This window comes from Cottoperca gobio, chromosome 24, assembly GCF_900634415.1.
Source record: "Cottoperca gobio chromosome 24, fCotGob3.1, whole genome shotgun sequence".
NCBI classification, from domain to species: domain Eukaryota; kingdom Metazoa; phylum Chordata; class Actinopteri; order Perciformes; family Bovichtidae; genus Cottoperca; species Cottoperca gobio.
Window position 1 is genome coordinate 3976121 of NC_041378.1, and position 13245 is coordinate 3989365.

The 13245-nt window shown below is 46.8% G+C and overlaps 1 protein-coding gene across 1 annotated transcript in view; it reads left to right on the forward strand.

Moving 5' to 3' along the window:
* syne2a (spectrin repeat containing, nuclear envelope 2a) overlaps window positions 1-12599 on the forward strand; it is a 62466-nt gene extending 49867 nt beyond the window's left edge. The window contains 19 exon segments of the mRNA XM_029425833.1: window positions 82-237; window positions 2149-2307; window positions 2985-3151; window positions 5163-5325; window positions 5658-5848; window positions 6055-6205; window positions 6354-6536; window positions 6634-6771; window positions 6885-7076; window positions 7223-7517; window positions 8023-8133; window positions 9156-9262; window positions 9385-9511; window positions 9667-9869; window positions 10269-10445; window positions 10548-10676; window positions 10751-10936; window positions 11371-11444; window positions 11604-12599. Coding sequence (XP_029281693.1) covers window positions 82-237; window positions 2149-2307; window positions 2985-3151; window positions 5163-5325; window positions 5658-5848; window positions 6055-6205; window positions 6354-6536; window positions 6634-6771; window positions 6885-7076; window positions 7223-7517; window positions 8023-8133; window positions 9156-9262; window positions 9385-9511; window positions 9667-9869; window positions 10269-10445; window positions 10548-10676; window positions 10751-10936; window positions 11371-11444; window positions 11604-11811 — 3117 coding nt within the window. The 3' untranslated portion in view covers window positions 11812-12599.
* The last annotated feature ends 646 nt before the right edge of the window (window positions 12600-13245 follow it).

Genomic DNA, 13245 nt, shown 5'->3' on the forward strand with positions numbered 1-13245 from the left:
CACGCAGCTCGTACATGGCCGTCTGACTGCCTGTGTGTGTGTCTGTGTGTGTGTGTGTGTGTGTGTGTGTGTGTTATGCAGGAGACAGACTTCTCTCTGCAGCATTTGGCCAGTGGATTTAGGGAATTGACCACCATGAAGACGGACCTGTGCCAGTACGTCGCTGCCGGTGACTCGGCTCTGCTGGAGCAGCAGCTGGAACAACTCCACGCTCAATGGGAAGAGCTGTGTATGAAGGTGAGAACTGACTGCTGAGAGAGAGAGAGAGAGAGAGAGAGAGAGAGAGAGAGAGAGAGAGAGAGAGAGAGAGATGTAGATGGTGCAGGTGGAGAGGAAGGTTTGAGGGGGAAGAGAGGGAGCGAGGGAGGGAAAAGTTGCTTCCAGCAGTGTCTTGTCGGTGACCAGCAGCACAGAGCCTCTGCACCGCTGGGGCTGCACACACACACACACACACGTACACACACTCATTTGTTTGACAAGAGAGCAACATGTCCCGGTTCATGGAGGGAAAGTTACAACACCTTGTCCTCTTGTTAACACTGCAGCCACTTCCATACACCTCAAAGCACTTCTTTACATTTCTACTGCAAACTCCAACGTGTTGTTTTGGGTTAGATGCATGTGGAAGCTCTGGAGTTGGTTGCCTCCCAGTCAACGTTTCCAAAGGGAGCTCTTTATGCTTGTTTCTGCGCATTAAGAAAAGCTGAAGCTTTGAAAGTCACAGAACAAGGCTGTTGATTCTGTAGCTCGACTGTATAGACTCACATTCCTACAGCTAAGTCTTTTTGGCTTAAACGCACAAACGCACTCTTGTTCTTGAGAAACCAGCGGTTGTGACGCGCTCCTTTTTGTCCGTTATTAAGGTTATGGGATCATTTGCAGTCGTGCTAATTGGGCTGTTCCCACCTGCACCCTTGGCAGGATTCACACATGCAGCCGCAGCATGTTTACTGTTGATGTTTGCTCTTCTGCATGTCGCCTCTTTATCCGTACAAGTATGCTAGTTACTTAATCCTCCTTTTGTTTGTCCTGAAACACAACACAAGGAAACACCAGCCACTTACTGACTGTGTAAAATGTGAAAGTCTACATGCATGCTGTTTCATATAACATAATGCACAATGATGACGGGGCATGTGAGCCTCAGCAGTGTCCTCTGCACAGTTAACAGGTTGCAGGTGGGGGAAGCCACTGGAATGGGTCCGTTGAGCAGATGGCCTGGCTGGGCTAAAGGGATTCAGGGGACAGGCTCTATTGTTCCCGGGGCAGCACAAAGTCCTCACGGGGTGACGGCAGTTCACAATGCACCCTAAATTCTCAAGAGTCCAAACGGCCCAGCGGTCCTAGAAAATGAAAAACCAAAGCAGGGCTCATTTAAATCAAATAAATGCCACAGAAGAGTAAAATACAGCTGCTTCAAACGTGCCCCGTGGGCTCGCTAAGCCCTTTTAACCTCAAAAAAGATCATCAGCCCCCTCCTCAGCTGGGTAATGGGCTGTTTTCATGGCACTAAGCTGTCATTAGGAAAATGGACCTTGTTAGTGTTATCAGAGTCCCTTTGGGGACTTCTCTCCTTTCAGTTGATTGCTGACTCTGATGGAGATTAAATGGCACGTGTAATAAAAGAAAACACTTAATATTCAGTTCATTTGGCTGTTTTGTTTACTCACTCCTGTACCATGTAATCTGTTGTAATTGATCAGGTTCTGTTTCCCCTTTTGCAACCGGCTCGACTCTACAGGCGCTACTGTTGTAAAGCTGTTTGTGCACGTCATGTCATGTTAAACCCCTATTTTGTGCAGCATGTCTGCAGGCACATGTGGCACAAAAAGAGCCTGAGACACATTTGTTTTGCTGATTTAAATGTGTTGTTGACTATAAAATCTATAAACTCGCATGAGAGTGGCATCAACCAACCAATACTGTCGGCCATGTGCAATGTTAGTTTGCATGCAGCAGGTGTGACTCGTAGTCCTCGGTGTCCTGCCCGCACTATAACCGTGTTTCCTACAGCTTTTAGAAATAAATACACCTATTTGTTCAAAGTGACATTGTCTGATTGTCTGAGTGCCGATACTTTACTCGGACATTCGTCTCCCTGCCGTGGAGCGTGCAGAGTTGCTTAACGCCACTGTCGACTCTTCCCAGGTTTCCTTGCGCAGACAGGAAATCGCAGACCGCCTCAACGCGTGGACCATCTTCAGCGACAAGAACAAAGAGTTCTGCGATTGGCTGACTCAGATGGAGAACAAGGTGTGCCACGGCGGAGATCTGAGCATCCAGGAAATGGTGGAGAAACTGAAGAAGGTACAAGATCTAATGAATACTAAGAACAGGTGTTTCATATGAAAACTCAAACACATGAACACTGTACTTTGTGTAGGTTAACATACATGAGCTGTTTACAACAGATGGAATGGACAAGGCTGCGCTGCCCTTTGTTCACACACAACAGTCGTCCTTTCAGCCACTGAAAGCCTTTTGTACCTTCCTGTGTCATCAGCGAGCATGCTCCTTTAGAGAGAGAATAATTGGTTTGAACGTTGCTGTGTTTTTGTTTTGTTGTTGTGTTTACATAAGAGGAGAAAATTGCCTCTTGATTTAATTCTTTGAGTAGCTAAAGATGCCACTTGGAAGCAGGTGTTTGGCCGGATGAGTGGGACTCTGAGCAGAGGAAGTGTTTTCTTGACACTTGAAAGCATTTCCTCTTTATTTTAAAATGAACCCATATTTCTGTGCAGAGATTATGTCATAACTAAGGGGCTCACTTCATCCTTTTCATGGCCTTTGCTCTAAAGTGGTCACAGATCGGCCACATGGTGTATGCTTCATTGTGCATCCATGTTATACAGGGATTAAATCAATGACACTACAAAGTGTCCTTTTTAAAATAGATAGATGTTGTTTGTCAGCTTTTTCCTGCTTTTTATTCAGGACACGATGTTTGTAAAGCAGCACAATTGTATCATGTCACGTTTCCACAGGACTGCATGGAGGAAATCAATTTATTCAGTGAGAATAAAAGCCACCTGAAGCAGCTGGGTGAGCAGCTGCTGTTAGCCAGTGACGAGGCCAAGCAGACGCAGGTACACGGCTCGCTGCAGGAGGTCAACCAGCGGTGGCACAACCTCTTCCACAACATCGAAGCCCGGTGAGAGCAGCCTCAGCTGTTAGTCGCCCACTTGTATATTTGTGTATGTTGTACTATTCAAAGGCTAATAGAGAGAGGGTTGTAGAATTAAAAATCATGGTGTTTCAGCCCCACACAGTTTAATTTCACCTTATTATGAACGCCTTGAACTGAAGTTAAACAACAGCTCTAATGCGAATCCATCCACCTGCTGCTGTTAGTCGGGCTCCACAGCTGTCAGGAAGACACGGCTCCTAATGTACAGACTGTAGGTTAAGCCCCCGTGATGAGGAACTGTCCCCTCAGACAGATGGAAAGTCCTGTGGAAGACTGTCCCCACCACCGCCGCCACGGAAGAAGAAAGCTGCGCTCACGTCTCAGACAATACCATATGTTAACCCATGTCCAAACTGACTCCCCCACTTTGTCTGTCAGAGTGGGATGACACGAAGGAGGGAGGGTTAGTGTGGGAGGGGCCGGGTCTGTCGGCATGCATTAATCGCTGATTCTCCAAATGAGCTCCCCTCCAGACTTTAGGGGGCTTGACCCCAAACAGGCAACCGCTTTATATATTTATTTATTTTTATCAAGCATCAAAAGACAAGTTTCAGATATTTTATGCAAACATTACCATTTGTGTTTGTCTGAAATGCCCCATTTAAGATTTTATAAGCTGTCCATTGTAATGTCCACAGATGCATTTAAAGTCGGACTCTCCTGCGATACGCATTTCACAATAAGAGCCTTTATTACCCGCTGCCAAAACATGTCTCTTAAAAACGTACTCTCCACTCGTCTTGTAAGGGATGATGCAGTGATGAAGCAGTCTAAGCATGCACGCATGTAAATGATAGAATTCAGCACGTGTACAGTAACGTGTGTAACCTCGAGCCCCCCCCGTAGTCAGCTGTACTTTAACTCCAACCATATATCCTCACTTATCCTCCGGCTCTTTTCTGCTCCCTTTTTCCGCGTCCATTCTCCTCGTGTCTTCTTTTTCCTCTGCGAGGACCCCTGACCGGGTTTTGTGTCTTTTGTTTGGGCCTCGGCATGAAGCCGCTGTCCTTTGTTCGGCTGTCGGAGGTAGAGAGGGAGGGAGAGAGATGGTTGTCTCTGCAGAGGGGAGAGTCTTTTCTGGATAGGATTTACACCGACTCCATTATGTCTTCATTACACGGCCATAAACAGAAAGCCACAAACGTCCTCTGACTACACTCTGCTCATTATGAACTTTCACCAGAGTTAGAGTCCAGCACCAGAGTCCTGGTACAAATATACCGCTTTACAATCTATGAGACTGATCTGAAAGGAACAGATCTCTCACACACACACACACACACACACACACACACACACTCAACGTATCTATAGTCGTCCCAACGTCCAGCATCTGTTGGGACCCTTTCATGCATTCTCCAGCGTGCCACTTACACTCGCAGCTGCTTTTAGTGCTTATTCTTTGGGGGGGGGGGAGCGTCTCCCTGCTGGACCTCGACAGGAGAGGAAGGATCAAATGGGGAAATGATCTCAAACTCCCAAATGGGGCACACTTCAGGCTTTCAAGCCTCAGAAGAGAGCTCTTATTGTCCCGGGCGTTGCTATGACACCAGTCAGTGTGGCGCAGTGTGTGTGTGTGTGTGTGTGTGTGTGTGTGTGTGTGTGTGCTCACGAGGGGGTCAGTTGCCATGGTGACTTTGGAAGTTCTGCTGTAAGATACCTGAGGTTGTTGTCGGAGAGTGAAGCGCTTCTTTCTTTCTTTTTAAATGACATTCATTTCTCAGGGTTGTGTATAAATGAACATGAATCGAGAAGATGCTTCGTCCTTCTTCTCGTCTTCGTCTTAATGTTTCATGTGTTTTTAAGCTAAATCCCTTTTTAGTTTAACTTGATCGTAACCTAAACACTTCTGCACGTCGTCAGCCGGCTCCGAAGGTTTGAGAAGCACTTGGTGAGACTGTGTGTTCATTCATGGATCCTCCCGTTTATAAAACTGTGTGTGTGTGTGTGTGTGTGTGTGTGTGTGTGTGTTCAGGGTGAAGAAGCTGAAGGAGACTCTGGTGGCGGTGCAGCAGCTGGATAAGAACATGAATAACCTCCGCTCGTGGCTTTCTCGCATCGAGGCCGAGCTGTCCCGACCCGTCACCTACAGCGTCTGTCACCACCAGGAGATCGAGAGGAGGCTGGCGGAGCAGCAGGTACACAGAAACACACACACACACACACACACACACACACACACACACACAAACTGGTGCTTTGAACTGTGTGTGGAGCTTTTAACCTCCAGTTTCTGTTTGAAACTCTTATGTTTGTATTTTCATATTTCTTCTCACACACTTTTAGTTTTTCCGCTCGGTCACATCTGCTCACTCTTTGTCTCTCGTTATGATTAATAATTAATATCTGTCCTTTGTGTAATTTTGGGAGTGGGTGGTCTCGTGCAGTCGTCCGTCTGTGACGTCTGTGGGTTGATGTTGTGGACTGATGCCGTGTGTCTGTCTTCATGTCCGTCCACGTGTCTGCGCAGGAGCTGCAGAGGGACATCGAGCAGCACACGGAGGGCGTAGCGTCGGTGCTCAGTCTGTGCGATGTTTTGCTGCGGGACGAAGATGCTGCTGGAGGGTCAGAGGTGGAGAGCGACTCCCTGCAGGAAACCAGCCACAGCCTGGACCAGCGCTGGAGGGCCATCTGTTCCATGGCTCTGGACAGGAGGCTCAGGTAGGAACTAACACACAGTTTCTCATTAATCAAACTGTTTAATCTTAATTTAAATGATTAAGAACTTTAATTTAATCTCTGAGTGCAGAGGAGTAATAATGACACAGTTGTTAATGCTTACATATAAAAACCTCCACTGATTGGATAGCAAAGCCTTCGTCGTCGTGTCACAGAATAACTAACTCCAGTACGATGCGTCCTCGTAGGATCGAGGAGACGTGGAGACTCTGGTGCAAGTTCCTCGACGACTACTCGCGGTTTGAGGATTGGCTCAAGATGGCCGAGCGCACCACTGCCAACCCCAACTCTGCAGACGTCCTTTATACCGTCGCCAAGGAGGAGCTGAAGAAGTTTGAGGTCAGTCGTTTTAGTTTGGTGTTGAAAAGAATGAAATGTCTCAGTAACCAAGAGTTGATTTATTATATTGTTTGTTTTGGCGAAACCCAAAGATATTCATTTTCTTTTCCTAAACATTAAAATGATTAACTAGTTGTTTCTTTTTCAGGGTTTCCAAAGGCAGGTTCATGAGCGGCTGACCCATCTGGAGCTGGTCAATAACCAGTACCGCCGCCTGGCCCGGGAGAACCGCACTGACCGAGCCAGCCAGCTCAAAGTCATGGTCCACGAGGGCAACCGGCGCTGGGACGACCTGCACCGCAGAGTGTCCGCCATCCTCCGCAGACTCAAGGTACAGTTCAGGACAGAAGGCTCTGACCATAAAACACATCGTCCACAATGTTGCGTTCTTTGTCACCAACTATTCATCCATTCATCTTCCCCTTCAGCATTTCACCAGCCAGAGGGAGGACTTTGAAGGCACCAGGGAGAGCATGCTGGTGTGGCTGACCGAGCTGGACCTGCAGCTCACCAACGTAGAACACTTTTCAGAGAGCGACGTCCATCACAAGATCCAGCAGCTCAACGTGAGGACGTAACACGCGGTCACATACAGACGCTTGTCTTGTAGAACGCGAGGCACAAACTGCCACGCTCGATGTGTCAGAAACTGCGCTCATCCATCGCTCTTTTCCTGCAGAGCTTCCAGAAGGAGATCACCCTGAACACGGAGCGCATCGACGGCCTGATCGTGTTCGGAGAGGGTCTGATCCAGAAGAGCTCACCGCAGGATGCGGCGCTGATAGAGGACGAGCTGGAGGAGCTGCACTCGTACTGCCAGGAGGTTTTCAGCAGACTGGTGCGCTTCCACCAGCGCCTCAGCCAGCCCCCGGTGAGAGCTGGAGCACACGCACACACCACATCCTTCCCTCCATGCAGAGTCCTACACGGCTCCTGGAGTCTTTGCATTGTTGTTATTGAATAATTATCACTTTCTTGTTCACACATCTGACTGAATGCGTCGTTTCTTCACTGCAGATGATCAAAGAAGAACCGGAGCTCTCTGCACCCAGCGCCGCCTTTTCCTTGGAGTCGAGCTTGGAGCTGATTGGCCGACCGTGGCTGGGGCGGAACCAAGGAAGCCTCCCGGCGACGCCCACCCACCTGTTGGCCTCACCGCTGGAGCGCTCGGGGCGGGAGACCCCGGTGAGCGTGGACTCCCTGCCGCTGGAGTGGGACCACACCGGAGACGTAGGAGGGTCATCGTCACATGAGGATGAGGAGGAAGAGGAAGAAGATGAGGATGACAGGACTTACTTCAGCGCACTATCAGGTAGCTTTACTGAAAAACATGGCTCAAACGCTCTTTTACATTTACATGTGACGTGTAACAGATCAAATCCAGCACAACTCGTCAGGGGTTCAAACCTTTAGGGGCCAAGGACCCCCCCCCCCCCCCTTGGCCAAAACCAAACTCGATATAACTGTCGTCATATTTTCTCAATAGCGTCACATGACGTGGACTGACTCAAATACTGGCAGCCAAACTAAGCAGCAGGAACTAGTGAAGGGACGTGTTGATGTGTCACAATGATGGTGGAGTTTCTGTTGGCCCGGAGCGAACAGGGTGGGAGGGGGTTGAGGGGTTGTGAAGGACACCAGCACACAGAGGGAGACTGGAAACACCAGAAAGCAGTTGGGACAGCAGTTGCATTTCGACTGGAGAAACTTCAGATTTAATGGGATTTCTAAGATGAAAAACAGCAAATTGACCCACACACACACACACACACACACACACATCCATACACGTGTAGTCTGACCCCTCTCTCCTCCAGAGGTGGAGCGGACTGAGAGCCCGGAGGAATTTGTCGAAGCCCCGGAGGTCTCCTCACCGGGTCGGCAAAACAACGTCTTCTGCTTAATAAATCCGCTGACGGCTCTTCAAGGTGAAATAAGTTCCCAACAAACGTCTTGCAGCCGCTCGTGTGTCACGTTGCGTCTGCTTGCTTGTGATGCTGATCTGACACTTCCTGTCGCTGGGGTTAGGAAAATGCTTCACCTTCTTTCTCCGACACCTTTAGCAGGTTCTTCTTCTTCTTCTTCTTCTTCTTCTTCTTCTTCTTCTTCTTCTTCTTCTTCTTCTTCTTCTTCTTCTTCTTCTTCTTCTTCTTCTTCTTCTCTTCTTCTTCTTCTTCTTCTTCTTCTTCTTCTTCTTCTTCTTCTTCTTCTTCTTCTTCTTCTTCTTCTTCTTCTTCTTCTTCTTCTTCTTCTTCAGGAGCTGCCACAGATGATGTCATCTCTTCTTATTCTTCTGGGTCACCACGACTTCATTCTATCAGCCTTTTCGAGGATGAATCTCTTTCATTTAATTTCCCACGCATACAGAATCTGCATATGTGTTTCCCCGCTAACCTTTCTCTTATTTATTTTAACATTTCCATCAGGTTATGTTTTAATTTTCCTTCCTTGGTGACCTTTAATCCTCCAGCATCCTGTCTTTCATCTTCCTCCCTTTGTTTTACCGCCTCTCTGTTCGTCTGCTCCAGTCATTTCTAAACACAACTCTAAATGAGACCTTTTGATCAGCTGCCTCCATTTATCACTGAATGCTACACGCTTTAATAAAATGGCCTTTTTCTTCACTATAATTAGTTCTGAGACATTTGACGAAGGTATAAAAGTGTAGCATCTTTTAAAGGTTGGTACCTTCGCTGTTTGAAGGACTGCTGTGAGCTGGAGCTCAGCTCTGCTTGGTGCCATGTTCTCTGTGTTCTCCGTCTCAGACAACAAGCTCTTCTATTTCCCGGGATGGGTGCTTTCTGATTGGCTGGCTGTGGAATGTAATGTGATGTTTGAATCCCTGATCATCGTAACGTGTCTGCATGTTTCCTTCACAACAGTAAAGAGATGTAAGGTTACCCAGATCAGATGGATTAGCTTCGTTGGTTAAACTCTTTGTTTGTTTCAGTTTCAAGCGTGGCCGCGCACGAGTCTCCAGAAACACCGTCTCTGGATGCTGAGGACCACGCTGAGGCTCCACGCCCCCTCACCAGCACGCCTCGGAAGCAGGGCTACGTACGTTTACAACAAATACAAAAAGAGAACAAGTGAAATACGAGCAGATGTTTCTTGCAGTGTGTGCGGTACGTTTTCAGCTCCAGCTGTCGATGCTAACAGAGTCTCCGTTGTGTCTGCAGCTGCGTCTCATGTCTCAGTGCAGCGGCAGCATCGAGGACATTAAAAGAGTCTCACTGATCCTGGATGACGAGGAGCGGCCGGAGGAGCTCGGTCTGACGGGACTGACGGCGTCAGACAAACAGTCGGGTGAGAGACGAGACAGGACTCGATGTTAAAGCACTTAAACAGCAGTAGAGTTTATATCCCAGCTTGTCATCGGAGATCTCCTGATGAATATTTAATAACGGTGAGTTCATGGACATACACGCTTCTATATCAGTGAACCTTTTCGCTGCCTTTAGGTGTGATTGAACGCTGGGAGCTGCTCCAGGCTCAGTCCAGGAGAGACCAGCACGCCGGCCCTCAGGAGCCCCAAAGCCTCACATCTGACCTCGCCGACATCACTTCCTGGTTGGAAAACGTGACCCTGGAGCTAGAGCGCCCCCAGCTGTCCGACCCGGCAGCCAGTATCGAGGACATGGCAGCCAGAGCCAAAGAACTAAAGGTGGAATTGAAGACCTTCAGCTTCTGAGTTTGTGCAATAGATGCTGAAGTATAAAGCTTTAATAACAATCACAGTGTGGTATGTCAGAAAGACGTTAGTATATTATGGCACTAACGTTCATATAAAAAGTCAGAAAAGATCTACGCTGATAGCTCTAATAGCTCAGCATTGTTTATAACGTGGCTTGTATACAGATGTAGTCAGTAGGGGGGGGCCTGCTCTGTCTCTGTTTTAGCTCCTAAACATTAAAGATTCCTGGTAAAGTATGTAAAATAAAGTCAGTATTTTAAGATATAATATCACACAAATAACTAAAAGGTGAGATTTAGGCACAAATACAGCAGATGTGATGCAAAGTATTCAGCGTGTGTGTTTATATCCGTGGCTGTTCTCTTGCAGGAGATGCAGAAGGTGTTTACTCGCTACAAGTCCGTCATGCTCTCCGTCAACCTGCGAGCTCAGGAGGCTCCAGAGCTGCAGGAGAGGCTGGTTGGGATGAACCGGGACTGGAGCCGAGCGTGCACAGGCCTGCAGCGGTGGGACGGCAGTCTGAGGAAGACACTGATGCGCTGCCAGGTGAGAAGAACGTGTTCATAACAGACTAACACTACTGCGCCATTACTGTTGTCAACGTCATACAGAGGGTGGATTGCTTTTACGCACTTCTTCTCCACACAGGAGTTCCATGAAACCCTCCATTCTCTGCTGTTGTGGCTGGCCCACGCAGAGAGCAGGCGCTACGCAGTGGACATCAGTGACCCAGACACACCCGTCGGAGCCCTACAGCAACACCGCCGCACGCTCTCCGTAAGCACACGCATATTGTCGAGAGTTCACGTTCCCGCTGCAGCGGCACCATCTGTAATGATTGTGGTTCACAGGATCTGCAGGAGGAGCTGCAGGGCAGGCGGACTCAGCAGGCCTCCCTCCAGGCCCTGTGGTCCCAGCTGCAGCCCGACGACGAGGAGAGCGGCGAGGCCCAGGAGAAGCTCCACGTGACCGGGAGCAAACTGAAGCTGCTGCTGAGGCAGGTGGAGCAGGACCTCGGCAGCCTGCAACAGCGTCTGGTGAGATTTGAAGCGTAATGTTTTCTTTGGCATGTCAAGCAGCTGTTTATAGACTTCAGAGGCCGACTGTTACTACGAGGGAAATGATCGTGAAGCTGCACACTTTACGAGTCGTACAAAAGTGTGTTGTTAAAAGGGTTTGAACAAATGTTATAAAGTTATAGGTCATAAATGGTCAGACTAAAGTATGTCATAGTAAAATAAAGTCAAACTTTAGTAGGTAAGTTATAGTATGTCATACAAAAATAGATAAGATAAAGTCTCATAGAAACTGGCCAAAATAATTCATAATGTAAAAAATTAAAATAAAATAGATTTGAATGAGTCAAGATTTGTCATAAAATGTCCTTTTTTTTAATACTTTAAGAAGGTTTGGAAACTGTATGTTGAAATAAGAGATTGTGAAACATTGATATTTATTGTCTTTAATTCAGGATTGTGAATCTGCATCAGAAGTCCAAGAACAAAGCTCGTCTGCAGATCCAAAGAAAGGTTCCTCTACTCAAAGGTGTGCATATATAATATATACAGTATATATATATATATTATATAATATAATATAATATAATATAATATATATATTCAACATTTTCCATTGTGATCTGTAGAAGAAGAGTGTTTGCAGACTCGTGTGCACATTTGAATTATTGCTGTTCTTGTGTCGTAGAGAGAAGAGGGCGTCGTCTCCTCCGCGGTCCTTCTTCTACCGGGTCTTCCGCGCCGCCTTCCCCCTCCACCTGCTGCTGCTGTTCCTCCTGCTCCTCCCTTGTCTGATCCCCGTGTCCGAGAGCGACCCCGGCTGCACCGGGGCCAACAACTTCGCCCGGTCTTTCTACCCCATGTTACACTACACCAACGGCCCACCGCCCACCTAACGCTGAGAAACACAAGTCACCTTTTTGTCACACCTGAACAAAACGTGTAAAGTTGAAATGTTAAGCTGCTGAAGTGATCGTCTTCTAAAAAAAAAAAAAAACTATTTCTATTGTTAAAGATTTGATCTTGGAACAGATTGTATTTATTTCAGTCGACTGCAGGAAAAACACAAACGCAGATATTTATGTGTTATAATGCAAAAGATCTTTACGCCACTGCAGCCTGTCGGACATCTCCCTTTGAGGAGCGACACATTCAGATGGGGTAACGCAGCATACGTCCAGCAACAGCGTAGAAATATGAGTTTAAATATCCTTCAGCGAAGCCAGCGAACATATTCCAGTGAGTTCATCAGGATCAAATCACAATATTCTTCCCAGCTTCCAACCACAGAACAGATCATCGGTGGACGTCCACTAAACAAAGCTTATCACATGTTTACATTATCCAGTCCAACATTACCCAGCATGCTTCATGTCAGACCTTTTTAAAAAAGATATATTTTTTAACAACACAAAGACACTGGTTTAAATTTGAATGTTTTCTTTATAAAGCCAACCGTACAAAATGATTGCAGTTTCATACACACAATTGTATATCCAGATTGTTTTTCTTTTGGATGCTGTGAGTGTGAGCAGGACATGTCCGTGCCTCCCACTGTTAAAACACTGTCGATGTATCAGGATGCGTATGTACAGAATGTAATAATATAATGCGTATTTATAACATCAAACGGTGGATTGTGCTCCTCATCTTCTGGTAGTAAACACTGATTGTCTTAACTCTGTTCACTCAAAGCTTCTTTTTATTTGCCTGAAATGATAAACGGATGAATTTGCCCTTTACAGAGAAAGCTTTGGTCAGTGAAGAGGCCTTAAGATGTTTTAAATCACAACCAGAAAGAAATACAAAAAGTGTCTGTAATCAATGCACAGAGAAAGAGCTGTGATGAACTTAAATATTTAGAATAATAATAAAATATTAAGGCAACTGAAAATCCTTCTTAACCTAGAAAACAGAAGAATCTCAAGGTCCACTTACTATCTTTTTCTGGAGCTTTCAGCTATCAGTGGTGACAAACAAGTAAAGAGATGAGATCCATACTTACAATATAAGTGCAAGTGCACAGTGAAAATACAGTTAGCGATGTATGCTGGTAACGAGAGACCATGTGGAGGATGTTTTCAAAGTCTACATATTTACATGTAAGGCCCCCCCCCCCCCCCCCGTCTTGCGTTGATCCTGTCTACAGCAGAGGTCTAAGATACAAGAATAATGTTCCTCTTCAAGCAAAACTTGAGGAGTTGCAATGTTGTCATCTTTTTCTCAGAAGTGAAACGTCTTCAGGCGGCACGGGGACGTGTGTGTGCTGTGGAGCGCCCTCTAGTGGTCAACAGGAGATCTGCTTTCAGGTCAATCACTGTTCCAGTCTT